The sequence below is a fragment of the Lindgomyces ingoldianus genome (assembly GCF_010093535.1).
Source record: "Lindgomyces ingoldianus strain ATCC 200398 unplaced genomic scaffold BDR25scaffold_16, whole genome shotgun sequence".
Taxonomy (NCBI): Eukaryota; Fungi; Ascomycota; class Dothideomycetes; order Pleosporales; family Lindgomycetaceae; genus Lindgomyces; species Lindgomyces ingoldianus.
Genome location: NW_022985177.1, coordinates 526,545 through 548,681, shown reverse-complemented (window position 1 = coordinate 548,681; position 22,137 = coordinate 526,545). Strand labels below are relative to the sequence as shown.

The following is a 22,137-nucleotide window of genomic DNA, read 5'->3' as shown; positions in this document are numbered from 1 at the left end:
AGGTGTACGAATCGTAACTGCTACGGCTCAGGTGATCTGTACGAGTAGTACGTTTCGATTGAAGCACGCCGTTCTCAAGCCGAAATAGCTCAGATACTTATAGGGTTCATCTAATTAATTAGCTACCTCTGTTATCTGTTTTGCGCAGTCCCTTACCTAGGCTGCAGAGGTTAAGAGCCCTCTTACAACCCTAGAGTCGCTATACAACCCTCCTAAAATGGTTATGCGATCTGTACTATGTACCGTACCTAGAACTTTATTAAACGTACGGTGTAGCTCACGAGCTGGGTACGCTCGTACTGAACACGTGACCAGTACGGCTCACTTTGTACGGACAGTAGTTCGCCCCGTTGGGAGCCCTAGAGCCCTCCCTAATTTGCAGAATTGGCTCCTGATTCTACACAGGTCTCATTTATCCCCACCATTCTCTGCTGCATCTGGGAAAGCTCATGGGCAATTGAAGCATCGCTAATTGCGGAGCATGAGAGGCAAGAAGCTGAAATTGGCGTGATTGCAAGACATTAGTGTGGAGGCTTGATTGACTTGGACGAATGCTACTATGTTGAGAAATCAACTTTCCAAGATTTTGAGGAATATCATAGATGCGTGCGTCTCTTGGATTCAACATCTAACTTGTTTCCTTAGGAACAGCTTGGGCAACACAAAAGCTATTTGCTAACATCTAACTTTTCAGCAAACTTACTATGAATGTTCTGTAAGCAAATTCTCCCTTCCCTAGCATTTAAAGCAAATAATGCTACTTTTTAAGCTGGGATTTATCTAGAATTGCTCTTGCTATCCCCGCCTGGGTACCATCCCGCGATGTAGATGACCTTTATTGCCTCATCACCAACCACATTGTCGCCGGCTCATATGTAAGCCAATTTGCCTACCAGAGGATATCCCGGCTATCCGGATAAGGGGCGAAAGCAGTGGTGGCCAAGAGGTGACACCAGGAGGCAAACCGCCACGTTACCATTGAATTGTGGTGGACAGACAGAGCTAGCGTGGAGCTCGCTGACGTTAATCCACCTCTCTTAGATCCTGAGTAGTATTAACTTGTCGGTAATAGTGTACTTCTGTAGGGTCTCGCCAACTTGTTCGAAGATGACTTAGAATCAGTGCTCTATTACGCTGACGAACAGCTATGGGTCCGAGAGCCCTGGGACCAGGACATCACTCTTGACTTTGTAAGAATTAGCAGTTGCTTTACCTTGATATTGCGTTATGGTACTGACCAAGGGCATGCTCATATCTCACGGAGTTAGGAACTAAGGTAATATCAGTATCCACAGACGCCTTTTTTTTTGTTGTTCTTGAGAAAAGTCTTCCTCGTCGGTGGGGTAATGCATTGATTGCTTGGACGGCGATTGGGTTGATAGCACTACCATGCCCTCTTGTTTCTTGCTCTTTTCAGCAGGAGACCTCGCAGAAGCTTAATCCGGATTAAGTTTTGTCCTTTAGGTGGTTCCGGGATTCTTCCTAGCTCAAGTATTCCGCCGCTTGGTACTAGGCTAGACACATCTAAGGCAAGACCACAGTAGAGCTGAGCGGTCCATTATGATACCATCTTACCTTAAAAGTACCATGACGCGCTGGGTAGGTATTCCTCTTAATAAAATTTAAACAATATTTGCATTAGCATCAGGCTTGCGTGAGTTTCTTTAGAGGTCAGTGTGGGACTTTCACGACTCTTCTATGACGAAAGTGTGATATCGATCTGTAGCAACAAGAAATCATAGCGATTGACGATGCACCAAATCTGGAGAGAAGTCAGCGTTGGTGGAATGCTGGATTAGGACATGCTAGCGTCACCTCTGTTCGATGTCCCTAGCATGATCAAATATTTAGATCAAGTCAACATAACCCACTAGAACGTGGGGTGAAGTGATTGCGCACTTTCAAATGATTTATAACTCTATCCTCTAATATAAAGCCAGACCAAAGTCGAGTGCTCCACCAAACCGCTTCTACCTTCCCATCCAGCCTCCATCAACCGTCAGCACTTCCCCACTCACATATGCGCTCGCCGCGCTTGCTAAATACACAATGGCACCCTTGAAATCCTCTGGGGCACCCCACCGACCGGCTGGTATTCTTGCCAGAATACTTGCAGCTCTCTCATTATCCTCCATCAATGCTGTGTTCATCTCCGTAGCGATATACCCTGGCGCAATTGCATTCACGCTTATCCCTTTGCTCGCCCACTCATTTGACAGGGCTTTCGTCAATTGCGCGACTCCGCCTTTGCTAGCTGCGTATGCGGGAACTGTGATGCCGCCTTGGAAAGATAGAAGGCTGGCCACGTTTATGATGGCGCCGCGACGGTTGCACGGGAGGGAAGGTTGTTGTGAGAGCATGTGTGCGCCGACGTCGCGGCAGAGGGTGAAGACAGCGGTGAGGTTGACTTGGAGCACGGCTTGCCAGTCTTCGTCTGGGAATTGGTGCGCGGGATGCCGCTTTTGTATCCCGCCGCAATTGAGAAGGATGTGGATCTTGTAGCCGTCTTTGAGGATGGAGGGAACGACAGCGGAGACGGCAGAAGGGGAGGATAGGTCTGCGGTATATATAGTGGCTTTGCGGCTGAGGGCTTCGATTTTTTGCTTTGTAGAGGAGTTGGACGTGTCTCGCTGGAGATGTTAGGCCTTGTGATTGCCATTTGGAAGGGGCTGGGATTAATTCACCTGCACGAGAAGAATGTCTGCTCCAGCTTCTGCCAACGCCAATGCCATGGCCTGTCCAATGCCTCTCGTCCCACCTGTTACCAGAGCCGTTTGGCCCTCCAGAGAAAACAATTGCTTTACAGAAGTCATCTTGATTGTATCAGAAGAGGGGTGTTCCAGGTGGTGGCGAATCTGCTGCAGTTGCTCGGAAACCATGAGCACAAGGCCTGTTTGGTGGGAGTAATGGAGCCATCGGAAAGCAGTACCTCAGAAATGGTCGGCAATTATGTCGCAATCAGCGTGGCGGCCAGTGGTCGGGCTTTGGCGTTGCGGTGACGAAGACTGAGGTTCGTGGACGGAAGAAGCTTACCTCCTGTTTCGGCGTCTGTTGTACCGCATTTTTCAAATGCCGACCACCCACCACGGCCGGCCTTTCCTTCAGACTTTTGCATCTGGCAAACTCTGCCCGATGGCGGATATGGGGACATTGGGCTGCTCCGATCATTTGGCAGCTTTTTATGGATGGCCTCTCCTTCTCTTTTTATGATTTGTCCCGATATCTTTAATTTCTTATTTGCCTTCTTCAACTTTTCTGATTCACTGCTTTAGCTACCCCTCATTTCCTCTATCTATAGATTTGGTACCATGACTACAGAGAAGAAACCGGATCTTGCACCAAATACACGGCAGATCCGAGCCTCTGTCTTGCACGGTGCAAACGACCTGAGAGTTGTACGAACTCCATCCTTCCATCTCAAGAACAAGCAGCTCACGGCCTCTCAGGAAACTAGATCTCTCTTCCCTCCTGGGCCTGCCGACCTCCAAATTGCCGTGCGTTCCACTGGGCTCTGCGGCTCCGACCTACACTACTACAGACACTACCGCAATGGCGACATCATTGTGCGAGAGCCCATGTCGCTGGGCCATGAATCGGCCGGTGTCGTGGTGGGGGTTGGCTCTGACGTAAAGAACTTCAAAGTGGGAGACAAGGTTGCGCTAGAGGTTGGATTGCCGTGTGAGCAGTGCGAGAGGTGTAAAGAAGGAAGGTACAATATTTGCAAAGGGATGAACTTCAGGAGCTCGGCAAAGGCATTTCCGCACGCGCAAGGGACACTGCAGGATCGGATTAATCACCCCGCTGCTTGGTGTCATAAGTGGGTGCATTTCACGATTCTCACAAATTACCATAGAACTAACATCTGAAAGACTGCCGGAAGATGTTCCATTAGACCTCGGAGCTATACTCGAGCCTTTGAGCGTTGCCATCCATGCCTCAAGAAGAGCACGGCTTCCGGCCGGCGCCTCCGTTCTGGTGTTCGGCGCAGGCGCAGTGGGATTACTAGTCGCAGCAATGGCGAAGATATCCGGAGCAAGTACTGTGGTAATAGCAGACATTGACGCCGGGCGAGTCAATTTTGCGGTCCAAAACAAATTCTCACACATAGGGTTCACGGTCCCGATGAAGCGCGGCAACACGGTAGACGAGAACCTCGCAATTGCAAGAGAGACTGCTGCGGAGATTGGGAAAATTGCGAAGGAGAGTGGAGAGCCAGTGGGTGAGGTGGATGCTGTGTTCGAATGTACTGGTGTTCCATCTTGTCTGCAAGCCGCAATATATGTAAGACATCTCGCCTCCCACTCCCCCAGGCCGTTGCTAATCGAATATTACAGGCAAACCGACCCGGAGGCAAAGTCCTCATCATCGGCATGGGCACACCAATCCAAACTCTCCCAATATCTGCTGCAGCCCTCCGAGAAGTCGACCTCGTAGGCGTCTTCCGATATGCAAACACCTATCCAACGGGAATCGAAGTCGTATCAAAGAAAGACCCCGACTACCCCGATTTCTCAAAGATTGTCACACACAGATACCGAGGGCTGGAGTCTGCAGAGGCAGCGTTTGAGATGGCTGCCAAGACGAAGGATGATAAAGGGAATCTCGTGATTAAGGTGGTAATTGAGACGGATGAGGGGGAGAAGGCCAATCTGTGAAGTATTTGAAACGCAGAGTTTGGGGTAGAATCGCCTTAGTAGGATGACATTACTACCGAGTTCGCCATTTCCTGTATCAAAAGCGTGTCCGTGAACTTTGTGAAGAGTACCCGTCTAAACTGACGTATGCGGGGTAGATCTAGCACGTGCGTTCACTCGACTGTTCCTACCACTCTCCCTTGAGAAACTTTCCCTCATCTCCACACCGGTTGAAAATCTCCCTCTGCAAACCAATATTTACGCTCGGCACTTTTGCGCGTCGGGCCCCATGCTACCCTATCCCAAGAAGAAATTTCTTTTTGAGAAACTCAGAAAATAGCCCACAACCACTAGCCCGCCGGCACATTTGCCGAGACGTCGGGGACAATTTCCCCATTAATTCAGGACTGGAAAACCCTTAGGGATCAACTCCAACATCTTGAGTCCCAAGTTGGAAATCCCGTGTACTTTGTTGTTCTCCATAATTCGTCCCACTATTTTGCGGCCGATTGTCTTCACGATGCTTGGCCTTGCATATTTTCGGATATCTTTATAGGAGACGGGGCCTCGAGGTGAGGACGCGGGGCAGTCAAGGAAGCGGAAGCTGATGAAGGCAAATTTGGACAAAATCGGCGCTGAAACCGCTTGAATTTTGGGGAATAGGGCAAATACCTCCATTTTGCGATTGTCAATCGATGAACTTTCAGGGATTTGAGGGAGAAGAAGAAGTGCTGTGTGCTGGGCTTTTGACTTGCTCTTACTCGGTGGGATATTTAGTGTCAACAGACCCTAAAGTTGGATAGTTTGCGAAGCTTCCATATCTCTTTTGTCTTCAACTTCTCAGTCTGCTGTCTCTTTCCGCTCGTACCTCTCAACTCTACCCTCTCTTCCCATAATTTATCTTTGCTACTTTCTCCCATCGCATCCGTCTCTTAAAATGTCCTCTCCCCGGCGTCTTCGTACCGCAGTATCTGGTCTTGGCCGTATGGGATCACGCCATGCTTTACACTTCCTACATCGAGTTCCACGGGCAGAACTAGTTGCTGTCTTCAGTCCCGACCCCAAAGAAATCTCCTGGGCCAAAGAACATCTCGAACCATGGGGTGTGACGCTGTACACAGATTATGAGAAGATGCTGAGGCATGAGAGTCTTGAGGCGGTGGTTGTAGCAACGGTAACAACTGTCCATGCCGAGCAGACAATTCAGGCGATTGAATCAGGGATGCATGTGCTTTCTGAGAAGCCTCTGAGCACCCAGTTGGATATCGTTTGTCCCTCCACTTTCTCTCATCAACAGTTGTCTTACAATACACTGTCTCCTGGTACAGATACAATTTTCTGCTCACAGTGAATACTAACATCACCAACCACCAGTGCGAAAAAGTCCTCACAACCGCCCGCGCCCACCCTACCCAGAAAGTAATGTGCGGTTTCTCTCGCCGCTTCGACTCCTCCTACATCCGGGCCCACGCCCTCGCCTCCTCCGGCTCCATCGGCCGCCCCACAATCCTCCGTAGCCAAACCTGCGACAAATACGACCCTTCTGGCTTCTTCGTCCAATACGCCCAATTCTCTGGCGGCATCTTCGTTGACTGCAACGTCCACGACATCGGCCTGGCCTTGTGGTTCTTCTCCTCCAACGATTTCGAACTCCCACGAGTAAAATCCGCCGTGGCATTCGGCGTCACAGCGCTAGAACCGGACCTTGCTAAACACGGAGACGTCGATAACGGGATCGGCGTCGTAGAATTCTACTCCCATCAAATCGCCTACTTCTACTCCTCGCGCATGAACCCGCCTGGTCAACACGACACCACCGAAATAATCGGCACCAAAGGTAAACTCTCCATCAACGCAAATCCCACCACAAATCTCCTTGAATCGCACTTACCCACCGGCATCCATCGCGATATCCCGCAGAATTATTACGAAAGGTTTGAACACGCGTTTGTGGAGGAGGCGCGGCAGTTTACAGATGCGGTGTTGGATGGGGGGGAGGTGCCGGTGGATTTGGAAAGTAGCGTTGAGGCGGTTAGGATTGGGTGTGCGTTGCAGGAGAGTGTGAGGAGTGGGAAGAAGATTTGGTTTGATCGGGAGGGGAGGAGGGTGGATGAGGAGAGGATGGTTGGGGTTAGATTGTAAGGGACGCTTGAAAAGATTGAAGGGAGTAGGGGGATAGGAGGAAGGAAATCGAGGTGGAGCCGGGTTTGTTTTAGTGGAATATGGGATTATAAAAGACGTAGTAAGAGTGAAGTATTTCAATTGGGTATGCACAGAATTCAATATCTATGGAGATGTTCACATAGAAATGATCACGTGATGTGTACATTCACTCTCCGAACTTTTGCTTGATGTCCTCTCTCGTGAGATCAAACACGAACCCGAAGCCCCTTGGCTTGTCGGCGTGCCAAGCGTGCCTATGCCATTTTCCTATTATTTTCTAGTAGCAGTCTCTTCGCCTTTGAAAGATATGCTTAGAGGTTATCTCCTTTACTACTAAGCACAGATCCTAAGTCTCTTAGCTTGTTATTGTACGAAGCAAGCATCTAGAAACCTCAAATATATTCTCTTTTAGTAGCAGAAGAGTCTTTACATCTTCGAAATAAATCACCAGCAACCCGTACATTGCTTTAGAGGCTGTTGTTCTGCAAACACTACTTCGACTTGTAAGGGGTTCAGATATAGACACAAAGTGAAGTTAAGCCTCGATATTTATCTAAGTGCCGCTTTAGGAATCTTATCACGAGAGTTGAAACAGGGTGTCGTCTATTGTGAAAGGACATAACTAGTGGAATCTTCTAGCTCGTAAGCATGCTCCAGCAAGGCCCTTACACCTTCTTTCCTGTTCTGTTAACAATTCCAAACCCTCCATTGGTCCTTAAAGAGGAGTTCTGCTTTGTCAAAGACTCTTACTTAACCCGTCAGCCTGGCACATTCTTCGCAACAGCAGACAAGAATCACTGCACACATCATCAAAACAAACTTTTGTCATTCAGAAATTCTATCACAACACTGTCATCAGTGTCATCATGTCTCATTAATCTATCATATCTAGCCCCAGAAAATTCCCCACTACTCCCGACAGCACCCAAGAAGTCCTAGACATTCTCGAAAGCAAACGATGGGGAACCCGGCTCCGCATTGGCAGCATTTGGTGGTAGGTCAGTCCGCTTCTCATCCCCGGCACTAACCACAACTCCCTCCTTGCCACCCTCCTGCACCAAGACAATCTCCACAGCAACACAGTTGCGGACGGTCTGCTTCAACCCTGGTACCATGGCTTTTAGCGTTGCTAGTTCATCGAAAGGCAGCTCGCGGTTCAAGACCTTGTCAATCGACTCTCCGTTATCAAGGCGGCGCTTCAAGCCATTGATGAACGGCATTGCTTTCTTGGACTCGGACTTGTCAATAGTTTTAGACAAGGCTTTGATATCGATGTTGGGGTACGACGTGCGGAGGAGCTCAATGTACTTCTTCTGCCACTCCGGGTATGACTTCGCCGCGAACACAGTGATTTTCTTGTCTTTCTTGGGATCAAACAGCGCGACTTTACCCTTCGCGAGACGCTTGACTTGGGCGCCTTCTGCGGATGTGATGTTCGACGATGTTATGCGCACGTATTCGCGAGCGGCAGTAAGAGAAGGAATCGCCGTTGGAACGTCGGGGTACAAGGCGTTCTGGATAGTGTCCGACTTGCTGAGAACTTCCTGCCAGATGTAGTCTGCCCAATGCGGTGCAATAGGCGTTAGAAGCAAGGCCTGCAGTTCGATGTAACGTTTCGCAAGACCCTCGTGCATGCCTAGTCCCGCAGCCTTGGTAACCTCACGATAGAAGTCCCGGGCGGCGGTGAAGTCGTAGTATCCGGACTTAAGGGCCGATTTATACATGGTCTCTTCGTAATGGCGCTTCGTCTCCGCAACTAAAACGTTCATCTCGTTATCGAAAATGTCGTCCCACAGTAGCTTTGGGCTTCCAGACTTGCGCTGAATAGTATCGCCGTTCTTGATACGTTCATTGTCGCGGACGTGCTTGTATTTCTCGCCGTCGTCGACGATAACCGCATCGCGTACCATTTCTTCACACCACTTGCGTAGCTCGAAGAGTTTGAGGATGTTGCTGTTGGCGACAGTTTCTTCAAAGTTGGCGTCCTCAATGCCATCACCTGCATCGGCGAGAGCAATGCGAGTAGCGTCTGCACCGAACTTGCTAACAGCTTGCTCGACGGTAAGGAAGTTACCCGTGCTCTTGCTCATCTTCTCTCCGTTCAGCATGAGATGTCCATTGACGCGGAAACTGCGCGGCCAGTTTGATGAGTCGAAGATGGCGGTGTGGACGTAGAGGTTGAAGGTGAGATGGTTTTGAATCAAGTCCTTGCCGCTTGTCCGCATGTCAAGAGGGTACCAGTAGTCGAATTGTCGGCGCAGGACTTCGAGACTCTTCTTGGGGATGTCAGTCTTGAAGTCAAAATCATTGCGATCCCGACGTGCAAAGACATAGTCCCAGACATCGTCTGTCATCTGCTCTGGCTTTACTCCGAGCGGACCGACTTCTTTGCCGAACAGGTCTTTGTGTAACAAGTGTGCGAAGGAATAGTAAGCCTGGTAGATTGTCGAGTCGCTGAGAGATTCAACCATGACAGAGTGGTCCCACGGCAGCTTCGTTCCGAGACCGTAGCTTCGTGCGCAAGCCCAGGTAGTTAACCAAGCAATAACCTGGATTAATGCGTGCTTAGCTTCGGGATAATACAGATTCAACTCGCCGTTGATGTGATCGAGGACAGCTTGTGCCCACTCGCCGTCACCTCCATTCTCGGCAGTTCCGTAGTTCATATACCACTGATCAAGAAGAGCTGCCACACAGTCGTCTCCACTTCGGCTGATGACCTTGCCGTCTGGTTCAGCATAGTTGAAAGCGTCGCCAGAATCGATAAGCTGCTGTTTTACGAGGTCTTTGGCCTGTTCGACGGGTTTGCCCTTGAATTCGCCGTAGATCATTGTCCCCTTGTAGAAACCTTCTTTGTAGGCTCTTTCTTTTGCTTCTTCGAGATTCTTGGTGTCTTTGGGAGATTGGATTTTGAGTTCCTCGACCAGCTTCTTTGCGGTGAGGTTGCCATATGATGGGGTGTCAATGATTGGGATGATCTCTAGCTCAGCCCACTCTTTCTGGATGCCATAGTATTCCGCCTTTTTGGCAAGATCTGTGACAGTGGCGTAGTCATCCGGTGAATCGCTGGGCACGCAAGTAACGACTGCTGTGCCTTTAGTGTCTTTGACAGTCTCCATGGGTAAGATCCGGACACCTTCCTTGTGAACTGAGAGGGGAGCATTGATGACAGTGCCAATGACGTCCTTTCCCTTGAAGCTCGCAGCTCGTGGATATTGGGCCCACTCGGGGAAGATGCCAGGTTGGAAAGACATGTTGCGAGCAGCACGCTCACTGCAAACAAAGTACTCATTCTCAGAAACTTTAAAGATGCCGTAATCGATGTTAGGCCCGACGAAACAACAGGTCTGGCCATACATGGTTTCGGGACGGAGAGTAGCAGGAATAAAGTAGACGTTCGAGCCTTCGGAGAGCTTTCCATCCAGAACCTTCTTAGCGGACGGAGACCACTCTTTGACCTTCAGCTTAAGAGCGGTGTATTCTTGAACGCCGACGCCTTCGCCAGACTGTCTGTCGTGATCGAGACACGCTTGGCCATCTTTGGGACTGTAGATGGTGTATCTCTTACCGAACTTTATTTTGCCCATCTCTTTGAGTTTGCGCATCTGCCATGAGACGAATGAATCGTAGTATGGATTTGCGTCAGTGGTGACGAACTGCCGCCTCCAGTCGATTCTCGCTCCGAAGTTGGTTAAGTCACGCTTCGCTAGCGGTGGAAAGTACTGTATCCAATGGCTGGGGTCTGCAAACTTCTGGATTTCTTCGAGAGGAATACCCTGTGCCAGCATGATTTGGAATTGGTATTTGGTTTTGACCGTCTTCGCTGTGGCTTTGCCCTTCTTCGCGGAAAATTTGCCCAAGTCAGTTTTGGCTTCTGACTGCGTCGGTGCTGGAGGAACGGCGCCATTGGTCGCGCCGTCTTCAATGATATCGCCGACGGGGCAGCGCTCAAACGTGGGACCGAACTGTTCAATCTCCCTGACGAGTTTGTCTGCGCATGCTTTAATCGGCATGCCGGTCACGTGGTATCCAAGTGGAAACAAGGTTCTCTTGCCTTGCATCCTCGCAAAGCCTACAGTGAACTCGACTTTGCTTGCGGTGAAACCGTGGCCGGCATGAAGGGTACCGTTCATGTAGGGGTAAGCAAAGTTGCCGAAGTATTTGGGATATTTCTGGTGAAGGTGTGCGGGGGTAGTGGTTTCGAAAGGCTCTTCATCGATGGTGGGTGCATCTGGCTGGAAAACGCCACCTTCTTGCCATTGCTGCTGGTATTTTTTCTCGCTCTGGATCAATGTGTCTCGCTTCTCTGTATTTTCGATTTTCATAGTGTTTTTCGAGCTGTGGCTTGGGTCGAGGACTGTGAGCGTGGCCATGACAGCGTTTTCGGGAAGAGAAGGTGAAGCTGATGACTGCGCCATAGTGAAGGTTGTTATGTAGGACACAGAACAAGGGCGGCCTGGGAGCAAACTATTGAGGGGAGGGAGGTTTGTCCTTGTCGTCGTCGTCGTCAGGGAAGAGGTTTGGGATCAGAGTCAGAGCAGACAGGAAGCGCCAAGGGCGGGTCCGTGCGGGCGGGACAGCGGCGGTGGTAGTCTGCGGTAAAAGTCAGCCCAGGCACTGCAAATCTCCAACTCACGAATCCACCACGTCGACGGCCCATTGCGCGCGCCACCACCATGCTCTCGATCCTGAAACGTATATTCCGGCGCGGCCCCGCCGTAGAGATCCCGCCGTTCAATTTCGCAAGGAATCGTTTCCCTGCAAAAAAAAAATGGCCCCCCAACGTGCGCGAGCTCTCCGCCAAACAGCAATTCCGATTCGAACGCAAATACAAACGGCGCGCGCTGCTGAAGTCGATACGGCCAGTCTGGGACAAGTCGCTGGCCCTCGTCCAGTGGTCGCTGATAAGCTTCATCCTGGTCTATGGCATCTTCTTCTACGACTGGCCACACGATCCGCATCGTCCTGGCGCTGGGAAGGAGCCGTTCGAGGGGGTGAGTACACACTGAGCTTACCTGGGAGCTGGCCCTAATTTCGACGTTAGCCACGAGTCTGGATGAGGAGTATAGGAAAGCAGCTTTGGACACATACGGAAGACCCAGCGGGGGTAGAAAGAACCCAAAGGCCGGGACCGCAGGAGCGGCGGCGTGAGGCGGAGGGAGGGCGGGGCGGGGGCGGGGGCGGGGGCGGGCCCTAGCTGGTTGGCCTAGAGCTTCAAAGTAGTCGTCGGTTTCTAGGCGGAATAAATCCTCCTAGCAACGAGCTGTAGCTAGATTCTCCTCAATTGTGGAAAGGATCACAATTCTTACCTCCAAGAAGGTGTACTCCTCATCTCCCCTCCTCTTCCAGCTGGCCAGCCCCTGGTAGACCCGGGACTCCCACCGTAGGTACAGATGACACGTACCTAGGTTCTCAATTTCCCCCCTAAAAGTGAGTCATTTAACAATCCTCTCTTCTCCCCTCTGAAACCTAGACGGCTTACCCCTCAGCGTCCACAAAGATCGGAGATAATGTTATGTGCCTCCTCGCATGATCCTGGTGCCACCCCCTCACTATTTGGACCACTGGCCGGCCCCCAGTAGGGTGGGTAACACTACCCGTATAAAATTGTTTTATGACAGAAAATTGGTCAAGGTCTTCCAGGGCAGTAATTACTGCCAATTTCTCTCTGTCCGTGAGTCGGTTTTTCCAGAGAATACTACACGTCCATGGATTAGTAAATTCTCAAAGGGATCAAACCGCGAGTCTCAAATCAAGTTTATGTTAGTAGTACATTTCAGTCTCCCCCAGAGCATGGATCCGCATCCTTCTGATGTTCAACCCTGTCCGGCAAGCCTCTCAAAGACTTCAATTGTTCTGTGGAGTCAGCCAAGCTACTTTTGCAATGTTACCAGGAGTATTGCTACCTGCCTCGGTAGCCTTTTGCCCAGACAACAGGCAGCGGAACTGGACATTCTTTTTCTATTCAACTCCAATTAGCAAGCCTCTCAAAAGACCCCAATCATCCTGTAATGTCAGCCAAGCTGCTCTTGTAGCGTTACTAGTGTGCTACTGCCTACCTAAACAATCTCTCGCTTACATAGAGGACAACAGATGTTATCAGTCTTCTGCTCTTCAACTCCACCAAGCAAGCCTTTCAAAGGATTATACCCGTTCTATTACATTAGCTAAGCTTCTCATGTAGTATTACGTGGCTGGCGCTGCGACCTACCTGAGCATCCATCTGCTCACAGCAAGGACAGCAGACCTTGAAATCCGTATGATGCTGAACTTGGCGGGGCAAGCCTCCCAATGACGACACCTGTTCTGTAACACCAGCAAAACTGCTCATGCTGTGTTTTAAACTAGCGCCGCCATCTACCTGGGTATTCACTGCTCATAGGCAAGGATGTAAACATTAACATCCCTCTACTGTCCGGCATTATGGCAAGGCTCCAAGAGAGCTATAACTGTTCTGTAACATCAGCAAGACTGCTCATGCGGTTTTTCAGGCTTGCGCCACCACATATGGGAGTATCCATCTGCTTACAGCAAGGGCAGCAGACGTTCGCTATCTGACAGGGCCGTAAACTCCTCTACGAGGGCGTCGGGGTCCGGGAGCATGTTACCAACAAGGTCCGGAAATAACGCTCGCATAGGATCATCCGGGTTCGTGCCGAATGTAGCGTCCCCTTTCATGGCTTGAGTGGTCCTCCTCATCATCCACCACATCCCAGTCGTGCTCTTGAACACGAACTTGGGCACGACCAGAGCCCACACCACAATTGGATCAAGTTCCGGGACGAACAGCATAATCTCGTTCTGCGCGTGTCACCCCTTCTTCTCAGCGTCGGTCATGTTGCAAACTAGTTCCTACTCTACCTTCAGCTCCTGCAGTCGTGTCCAGTACATCTCTAGATTCAATACCCTCTCGGTGAGCTTGAAGATGTCCTTGCTGATGAATGGCACCCCGTGATCACTCTTGATCATGTCTTCGATCCAGTCCTCGTACTCAGTGACCTCTCTGATCAGCTTGAGGTACATCTTCTCCTCTCCAGCGTGAGACAGAAATTATAGGGGAACGCGAGGGGCGATACAGTGAGAAGGGAGAGTTGCTTGAATAGGACCGACGTGTGTGCGATTTTTCATATTTCGTAGGGTGAGTGAGGACCGTTCTGCCGTTCCAGCCTGTCTAGCAAGCATTCCTAAAGGGCTTCAACTGTTCTGTAATGTCTGCTAACTGCTCTTAAGGTGTTGTCGAAAGGAGTTACCGAGAGCGTAGCTAGGGGGTCTACCATTCCGAGTATAAGATTTCAAGGCCGCTAGTCCGGAGAAGACATTAACACTCTTCTATTGTTCAATCCTTCTTGGCAAGCCTGCCAACGGACTACTAGGAAAACTTCATGAAGTTTGAGTGATTCCGTTATGTCGATTTTAAGGTGGTTTGTAGGGAAACATGGTGTTGCAAGTGCCTCGGAAGCTCAGTACCATCGTAGTGGGTGGTGTTCGTAGGGTTGGAGAGGTCGAACTAGTCGAGCTCGAGAGCTGGAGTTTTGCGATTGCTTGAGCAGGTAATGCGGGGGCTCGCCAGTGAGCTGGTGGGGTTCCTAGAGGACCCTTCTGAAGACAGTTTTCTGGCTCAGAGATCTTGAAGGTGGTACCGCCAGAGACCCCTCCTCAATGCCGGTGCTTCAAGCCGCTGGCACAAGAACTGAATCCGTAGCTGCTGAGATTGCAGGTGAACGCTTTAGATCACCCTTTCGGGTAGCCTTGGGGTTGATAAATTGTAGAAGGCTAAAGAAGGTATGTATGCTCTATTAAAGCAGCTGCCTCAGACCTTGGGAGCAGGCATGGACACTCTTTTGTTTTCCAATCCAGGCAGGCAAGCCACCTAAAAGACCACGTCTGTTCTAAAGCCTAACCAAGAGCACTCGAGGGTGGCCTCTACAGGACACTCCCTGTGGTGTGCGCGGCGGTCCAATACGGCTATGATGAATCTTCCAGAGCATGCATCGAGGACTTCCACAGGGTCTTCCAATTCCAGTCATTTCGGAAAAGGATAGAACGTTGACAAGTTATCGAGGATGATGGGGACGACTAGATAACCTGCTAAGAAGCGCAGAGAATCTGCACAGAATGTCAGCCTTCCTCCATTTAGGATGGGATTGATGTCGAGACTTTCCTTAGAGATATTTCCCAACCGCTCAAATTGATGCCCTATAAGCTGGGGAGACTGTTGCTTGTCGAAATCGTATGTGCCATGCCGCGATAATTCGAATCTTAGAGCTACTTGTGCAGGTGTTTGGATACGAGCATGTTGAAGGAGTAGTAGCTGATTGCTCCTCTGGCCATCGAATGTTACGCCGCCCACCAGTAGTGCGCCATGAGAAGTGACCCAGAAAGGGAAGCATACCTTGATACCAAAGCCAGGTTGGCAAAGACTGCTCGCTTCCCACCCAGTGTTGAATTCAGCTCTTTCTGTCCATCCCGATGTTTCGCTCAACCAGTTCTCCACCCCTCTTACATACACAAGCCAATTCCTATAAACATCCTCTAGGGAAGACTAAATGTCCCAATCTTGCAGGAAAAACAAGCAAAAAAGATGCAATACTTACCTTCACCTCCACCACTCTCTGCTCTGAGGGAGACATATATACACATAGGCGAACAGGCAGGTTTGGGTTGGGCGATGAATAGGCACAAAAAAAAGGATACTTACTGGCTGGACATATCTTCCCTAGTCTCTCGTAGACTTTAGACTTGAAGAGAGAAAGTCAAGCAGGATCAAAATTGTGTATATATCTACGGTGAGCACGGACCATTCGCCCAGCAACCCACGCTAAACCTGCCATGTTTGCATGTTTTGGTGGTGCCTTGAGACGCGTTTGGCGCTCCTCACCGCGAGGTTGACGCTCCGTGCTCTTCAGGAGTGAAAGCCTTTGGCTGCTAGTGAAAAAAACACTGGGTTGGGGCATGGTAGCTGCGAGGACATCACGGAATTATTATACCCCATCACTACTCAAAAACGGCGCCGGCACGGTTCCGTTCATGGAAAACCCCATTGCTTCAAAAACAGGACCTGTAAAATTGTCAGACTCAAAAACATCAGGACCGTTATGTAATTGAACTCCGGAACTGCATTTGAAGCACATATCTCTACCAGAATCATGACCATAATCGGGTTAGACTAGGTCTGGTAGAAGATCGAAGTGCAATCAAGAATGGTTTCTTGATTAGTGTTAGCCCAATTCTTGGTGGCCAAAAATCTAGACTGGAATAAAAACAGCCGATGATAGCTTGGATCCCATTCATTTTCAACCATTCCGAAAGCAATATTCTGATAGGGTGGCGGTCTCTCTCTTGCAGCTCAGAATAGAGGCACTTTAGTATCTAAAATCAGTGTCCACGTTGACGTAGTCTCTTCCTTCAATCAAATCTAAAAGTCATGCAAAGAGATTTCTTTCAGGTGCTGTTCTTTCAGACTAAAACGCGACATGACTAAAATTCTGCAAATCAATCATATCTCTCATATTCCGGACAGCATCAAAGACACCGGAAGCCAAAAGCAAGCTAGCTTCCTGGTTCCCAGAAAACTGAGCCCTAGCTCAGGTCCTTGCTACTCTCTGGATCTGGCGCGGTGCCGAGCGTCGCTATCAGCATTAAGGAGGCTCTCAACTTCCTCTTTCCGCCGGACAGTGGCAAATATAGATTCATATAGAATGGATTCAGCAGTCAGATGATTACAGTCTTGGAGGGACATTTAAGAGTTGGGTTGTTTGGGAATTGCATGAAGCCTCTAATTCTGGCGACGAGATGAGACGGGAATGCTTCATAATAGTCATTCAAGGGAATCATTCGAGACATGCAGAAATTAACGAAATCTAAGTCAGTGTGAATTTGTCGTTCGTACCGCGGGTAGATGCCAAGAAAAGATCGGCACATGTAGGAGCATCCTTTAGATAATCCAGGGCAGTAGAACGTGGCGTCCCACGTGATATGGGAAGGAGTGGGGAGCATGTCAGAAGAAAAGCAAGAGAAACACTAGGAAGAGACTTAAAGTCATAACGTCTTGATTGCATATAGCACTCTCCATCCATCCCATTCTTGGTGCACCATAAACCTTGGTACCCAATGCGCTCAAACACAACACGACGACCCGCCATTCAACTAGCCACCTTCCCATCCAACCCACGACCCATAATATACAAGAAATTATGTAACCCATTCTTTGGCCCTCGACTTATCAAGAGGAAGAAAAACACAGAGATATCAGAAGTCGGATATAAAGGGAAAAGTTGAGGAGATATGAGCATGCTGTCGAAAGCCCCCCGGCGATCCTACAACTCCAGAGAGGATAATATCAAGCAGGCCTGCTTTACCCAAACGCATAGACCCCTGATAGTAGATAAGAGTTGAAGAATGTGCAGAAATATGAACGCCACGCTATACAGGTGAGAGATCCGACTCCATCAAACCGACATGAAGCAGAACCTCGAGCGAAGAGCCGGTCCGGAGATGCCGGAATGCAGTGAGGAAATTTCGATGTGAGGACACGACGCACGGTGTCCTTGGTGCCGGGGATACCGTAAAGGAGGAGCCTGACAGGTGAAGCGAGACTGCGTGTGAGCGGTATTCGTCCATCACTTGCCGCTACCATCTTGCCTTTCTGGCTCAAAGAGGATGTGTAATAAACGCAACTGATACATGCAGGATCTGCATCCAGACGAAATCGGTTAGTTATTTGCTTTCACTCTTTTGTTGCCGCCCACCCGAGGGCTTTGTTTCACCTTCTGCCCTCCTCCGGTACCATTGACATCCACACCGCCGCCATCATCGCCTTCGATTTTGGCTGTACTTCGTCGTCGCTTGTTGCTGACGTTTGGGGACGTGTTCACACTCGCGGTTGCAGAGCTATTCGTGCCTTGCTGGCTGTTGTGAGCCGCCATTGGGTGTGATGCCGGCGAGGGCGTGTGGTTCTGGTGCATCAAATGCGGAGATCCATTCATGGCATTTGGGAGGAGTTGGTTGGCCATGGCGGGTGACATGAATTGATGGTTAGGCGGGCCCCCAGGCTGACCCACGCCAGAAGGCGTTCGTGCTCCTGGTGGAATGTTTTGCGGTTGCTGCATGCCCTGTTGTTGGAGCATTTGCTGTGGGTTCTGGGCCATATGCCCTTGCATTTGGTTGGCAGCATTCTGTTGCTGTGCCAGAGTAGGGTTGGAAGACATGCTGCTCACCCAACTGTTCATTGCTTGGGCGGGGTTTAGGCTGGGGTTCTCCTGATAGTGAGCCATGAGGCTGGACATGTTGTTCATGGTTTCGTATATCTGGCGATGTGAGCCTTCGAACAATACTTGGGTATCCCTTGCACTCACTTCAAGATAAGTCAGCAAAGGAGCCGGGATGCCCCAATCGAGTATCGGGGCTTGTGGGAGATTCGAAAGCATCAAGGATGGCTCAATGTTCTCCGGCTTTACCAGTCGTTGTTGTTGCCTTTGCTTGGCCGAAGATTTGTTCATCCGCGGAGACTGGGTTTGACTCATCTGGCTCGGCGAGGGTTGCATAAACAACGGTTCCAGAACAGATCGTGGAATAAACTGCTCGTGTTTCTCCGTTTCGAATTGTAGCCATTCCATTTTATCGGAGCCAGCCCAGAATGCCGTTAACTTTCCATTACACACGACCTACAGAGATTAGTAAAGGTCGCTACATGATCCTACTCACGACTTACTTGACATTGGTTCTTGTAAGTGTAGACAAATTTTGCCCGATCACAAGAGATCTTGATTTCTGTGGGTGTTGCCTTTTCACTCGCCCCGTCCATGGTGATTTGGAGGTTTTCGACTTCTGTGTTGAATTGGGTGTAGAAATATCGAGGCAGTGCAGCATACACGACCTCGAACAACTTGGGCCTTGCGCTTGCCGGAGAGGAAAGGACATGTATGAAAGAGCCGCTCTCGGTAAAGAATTTGTCCACAAAAGATTGCCATACTCCAATACTATTAACACCCCGAGAGCTCTGCGTGATGTTAGGAACGCAAACTCTATAGATATCAACACAGGACTTACGTTGAATTTCCCAATTTGATCTATGAAGTTCATAAGCCTCAAGGCTCCCTGCCCTCCTTGTGTGGATTTTTGCATCATCGCTAGTCGCGCCTGTTGATTCTGGGCCAAAACACGGTTCTGTTGTTGTTGTTGCTGCTGATGCTGCTGCTGTTGTTGTTGCTGTTGCTGCTGTTGCTGTTGCTGCTGCTGCTGCTGCTGCTGCTGCTGTTGCTGTTGTTGCTGTTGCTGTTGCTGTTGCTGTTGTTGTTGCTGCTGTTGCTGCTGTTGTTGCTGTTGCTGTTGTTGCTGCTGTTGTTGCTGCTGCTGTTGCTGCTGCTGTTGCTGTTGCATTTGCTGGTTTTGAGACTGCGGATTTGGCTGCTGTGGGGCGTTCTGTGGAGCAGGTTGCGCTGGGGGTTGTTGCTGAGGCTGCGGCCCTTGCTGTTGTGGTTGCTGGGGGGTTGGCTGAGGAGCTGGAGATGCCTGGCCTTGATGACTACCAATCGCGGATGGAGGGCGTAAGGGTCCTTGCTGGGGTTGAGTAGTCGTTGGGGGGCCTTGGTTACCTGGCTGGCTTTGGTTACTCGACTGCGAGGCGGCATGCTGCATGGCAATAGCCTGCTGCTGCTGCTGACTGTGTTGATGCTGCATCTGATGTTGATGCTGGGCTTGTTGTTGCTGGGCCTGAGCTTGAGCGGCTTGTGCGTGAGCCAAAGCAACCTGCGCTTGAGAGTTGGCACCGGCTTGCTGGTGCATAGTCTGCTGTTGCTGGAGTTGCTGGCGCATATGAGGTGGTAGATTCACAAAGGGTTGTCCCATGGCTGGTGCTCCCCCTAACGCTGCCATTTGTTGCGGCGTCATATTGGCATTCATGCCGTTGGGGAAGCCCATGCCCATGCTGCCATTCTGCTGTGCGAGCATCTGCTGCTGGCGCTGCTGGTGCATGAAAGCCTGTTGAGCTTGGCGAGTCTGCATCATGGTTTGCGGGTTCACTATAACGGACGTCAGAAGCTAGGCTTTATGAACGAGCAGAGTCTGCCTGGGGATGAATAAACATACTCTGCATGTGTTGATGTTGCTGCTGCTGGAACATGTGCGCGGCTTGAGGCTGGAGATGTGAAAGCGCATGAGCATTGGGTACACCGGCCTGCATACCGCCCATCATAGGCCCGGCCTGGCTGACAGGACCATTGGGACCTGATACGCCAGGGTGCATCTGCATGGCCTGGGCCATGGGCTGGCCTGGAGTCGGACCTGGACCCGCCATGGGGTGGCCATGAGGCATTCCCGGCTGCTGCATTCCAGCATGGTGCGGATAGCTCGTTGTAATCATTTTGCTTACGCGGGTAGAAGCGGCCCAGGACCTGGTGGCTCGTTCTGGGGATTTTCAGACGTGGGATATGTTCAGAAGGCGCGATGGTGGGGTTCGAGGAGAGGGGGAAACGACGCGAGGGTTCAGGAAGGAGCGGCCAGAGAACACCAGGCTGGGTTACAGTGTTTAGGAGCAGTGCCTCACCGGCGGTGCATGCCCGAGGGGTGCTGGGCGATGAGATTTCGAACGTTGAACGCTATCGGTCACCGTTTGCGACCAGGCGGAGAGCGATCAGACGCGCAAACGACACTTTCAACTCTTGAGAGCAGCGCCGCGCCGAGGTTGTTCCCTGGGCTGCGATGGCGGCAGATGTGTGCAGATGAGGAGGGAAACGTGGAAGAGCCTGCCGGCAGGTGCCGGGGCTGAGGTGCGAGGGCGGTTCCTGATGTCTCGTTGCGAGGATAAAAGCGGCACACGCGATCAGCAAGACTCTGAAGCCGCTGTGAGGACCGCGACCCAGGATAGCGCCGAGTGTGGGCGTGGAGTGTCGCGCATGCGGTCCGCGGGCAGAGCGGGCGAGGAAACGATCGTCCTGGAGAGGGGGCTGCAATGGGGGTAGCAGTGTCGTCTACAGGCCGCGTCGGAAGCGTCGAGACATTCGCAGCGGACACGCGGGGAGTCGTCGTGGGAGAGCTGGCGTTGGGAGATGGTGGTGTTGGTGGGTGATGGAGAGGCCCTCATGCGCTGGAGGAGCGAGAGCGCTGATCCGGGCGCTGCGCTCGCCTAAAGGGGGGCTTTCGATACCGAACTCCGTGCAGCGCAAAAAGATGGCTGGTGGTAATCTATCTTTGTATCGCCGCCGAGTGCTGGACTTCTTCGCAGCAGAAACAACCCTCAAACAGCCTGCACGAAACGCATTAACTCTAGGGTCCCGTGCTACGGCAGCACAGCGATGCTGCGTGATTAATCTGCCAGGACGCGTGCTGGGTGATGCTGCGAGGCCGACGGTCAATGAGAAATTGCAAAATTACCGCTTGTCTAGTTCTGTCCTTGCCAAGCCGCCACACGTGAGACGCTAATATTGGGCCAGCAGGCCGCCGCAACAAACTCTTCTGCCGGACAGTTTCTCTTCCTCTCCAACTTGTTCTTCGCACTGCACGCCACTCCACCACGCCCTCTCCGCGTGAGTGTAGCAGCATCGCTTCAACTCTGAAGCTTACATCGCGCCGGCCCTGCGCAGGAGGCGGTAATTCAGCCCTCGGTCCCTGCGTCTTGACCCCAGGTGAGCTCCCGTAGTTTTTTTTCCTTGCCCCAGAACGCCTTTCGAGTGATGATACCCCAAATATGTCTTCTTTTCCCAACCGAGTCGACCTTGAAGAAATTTGTCTGTCCGGGTGCCTCTCGCAAGGCGCCTGCTACTAGCCAGTACTTTCGTCTGACCTCATCTTGTCGCTTCCGAAACCGCAGCACACGTCCGCTGAGCAGCATGCTGACGCCTTCCAGAACCTATTGCCACGTCTTATTTGAGTATTCTCCATGCCTCAGTGCTCTCCTAGAAGCGCGTCGTAAGAACTTCAATTGGGTCAGCTCTGGGGTGCATGCGAGCTACACGTCGACACGTAGGCACACGATAGTTTGGACTACAGGCTTACAGATCTTAGTTGGAGGGAGGGCTCGACGGACTACTGGGTCAGTTCATTCTCATTTTCCTCTCCACCCCCAATCCTCTATGATGAAACATTTCCACATTCGCAGTTTCCACGCTAGCCATCGCCTGAACCTAATGTAGATGGTCGGTGAGCGCAATTCTTCCTTGGATGTCTGATTTTTGCCCTCTCATGCCTAATTCTGCTCACAATCGCTGTTGTTCTGTTCACTAACGGGCATACGCAGGCCCAGTTCGAGATTCAAGAAGCTCGCCAACTGATTGTGTGCGTCTTGGGGAGTCACCGTCATCAGGTTGAATTAGATAGCCAATGCAAATTTCTACCCCTCCGAGCC

General features: G+C 50.8%; 7 protein-coding genes across 7 annotated transcripts; 3 read left to right on the top strand and 4 right to left on the bottom strand.

Moving 5' to 3' along the window:
* Positions 1-1,970: 1,970 nt before the first annotated feature.
* On the bottom strand, positions 1,971-2,813 carry BDR25DRAFT_225619 (NAD(P)-binding protein; the record flags this gene model as incomplete). Its single annotated transcript, XM_033685181.1, has 2 exons — positions 1,971-2,630; positions 2,685-2,813. The coding sequence occupies 2 exons, from the start codon at positions 2,811-2,813 to the stop codon at positions 1,971-1,973; spliced, it is 789 nt and encodes a 262-aa protein (XP_033547577.1).
* Positions 2,814-3,089: 276 nt separating this feature from the next.
* Positions 3,090-4,721, top strand: BDR25DRAFT_261900 (GroES-like protein). Its single transcript, XM_033686731.1, has 4 exons — positions 3,090-3,395; positions 3,447-3,817; positions 3,870-4,281; positions 4,335-4,721. The coding sequence occupies exons 1-4, from the start codon at positions 3,309-3,311 to the stop codon at positions 4,653-4,655; spliced, it is 1,191 nt and encodes a 396-aa protein (XP_033547576.1). The 5' UTR covers positions 3,090-3,308; the 3' UTR covers positions 4,656-4,721.
* An 850-nt stretch (positions 4,722-5,571) lies between these two features.
* Positions 5,572-6,776, top strand: BDR25DRAFT_286929 (NAD(P)-binding protein; the record flags this gene model as incomplete). The annotated part of the gene is made up of 2 exons (XM_033688285.1): positions 5,572-5,901; positions 6,009-6,776. The coding sequence occupies 2 exons, from the start codon at positions 5,572-5,574 to the stop codon at positions 6,774-6,776; spliced, it is 1,098 nt and encodes a 365-aa protein (XP_033547575.1).
* An 860-nt stretch (positions 6,777-7,636) lies between these two features.
* Positions 7,637-11,298, bottom strand: BDR25DRAFT_303739 (leucyl-tRNA synthetase). The gene has a single exon (XM_033690068.1). It carries the CDS (start codon positions 11,213-11,215, stop codon positions 7,733-7,735), a length of 3,483 nt encoding a protein of 1,160 aa, XP_033547574.1. The 5' UTR covers positions 11,216-11,298; the 3' UTR covers positions 7,637-7,732.
* Positions 11,299-11,473: 175 nt separating this feature from the next.
* BDR25DRAFT_261892 (uncharacterized protein) lies at positions 11,474-11,947 on the top strand (the record flags this gene model as incomplete). Its single annotated transcript, XM_033686730.1, has 2 exons — positions 11,474-11,791; positions 11,842-11,947. Coding segments are annotated over 2 exons (423 nt in total), but the record flags the coding sequence as incomplete, so codon positions are not given.
* Positions 11,948-14,820: 2,873 nt separating this feature from the next.
* On the bottom strand, positions 14,821-15,628 carry BDR25DRAFT_314418 (uncharacterized protein; the record flags this gene model as incomplete). Its single annotated transcript, XM_033691449.1, has 4 exons — positions 14,821-15,339; positions 15,392-15,414; positions 15,496-15,535; positions 15,596-15,628. 4 exons carry the CDS (start codon positions 15,626-15,628, stop codon positions 14,821-14,823), a joined length of 615 nt encoding a protein of 204 aa, XP_033547572.1.
* Positions 15,629-17,255: 1,627 nt separating this feature from the next.
* Positions 17,256-20,460, bottom strand: BDR25DRAFT_32126 (uncharacterized protein). Its single transcript, XM_033691953.1, has 5 exons — positions 19,884-20,460; positions 18,846-19,816; positions 18,508-18,795; positions 18,152-18,460; positions 17,256-18,103 (listed from the first exon to the last, which is right to left on the bottom strand). The coding sequence occupies exons 1-5, from the start codon at positions 20,155-20,157 to the stop codon at positions 17,510-17,512; spliced, it is 2,436 nt and encodes an 811-aa protein (XP_033547571.1). The 5' UTR covers positions 20,158-20,460; the 3' UTR covers positions 17,256-17,509.
* Positions 20,461-22,137: the final 1,677 nt, after the last annotated feature.

Coding starts and splice junctions, on each gene's coding strand:
- BDR25DRAFT_32126 (XM_033691953.1), bottom strand. CDS start 20,157: ATGATTACAACGAGCTATCCGCACCATGCTGGAATGCAGCAGCCGGGA. Junction 19,817..19,883: donor GCAACATCAACACATGCAGA/GTATGTTTATTC, acceptor CGTCCGTTATAG/TGAACCCGCAAACCATGATG. Junction 18,796..18,845: donor ATCAAATTGGGAAATTCAAC/GTAAGTCCTGTG, acceptor AACATCACGCAG/AGCTCTCGGGGTGTTAATAG.
- BDR25DRAFT_303739 (XM_033690068.1), bottom strand. CDS start 11,215: ATGGCGCAGTCATCAGCTTCACCTTCTCTTCCCGAAAACGCTGTCATG.
- BDR25DRAFT_261900 (XM_033686731.1), top strand. CDS start 3,309: ATGACTACAGAGAAGAAACCGGATCTTGCACCAAATACACGGCAGATC. Junction 3,818..3,869: donor CCCGCTGCTTGGTGTCATAA/GTGGGTGCATTT, acceptor AACATCTGAAAG/ACTGCCGGAAGATGTTCCAT. Junction 4,282..4,334: donor GTCTGCAAGCCGCAATATAT/GTAAGACATCTC, acceptor CGAATATTACAG/GCAAACCGACCCGGAGGCAA.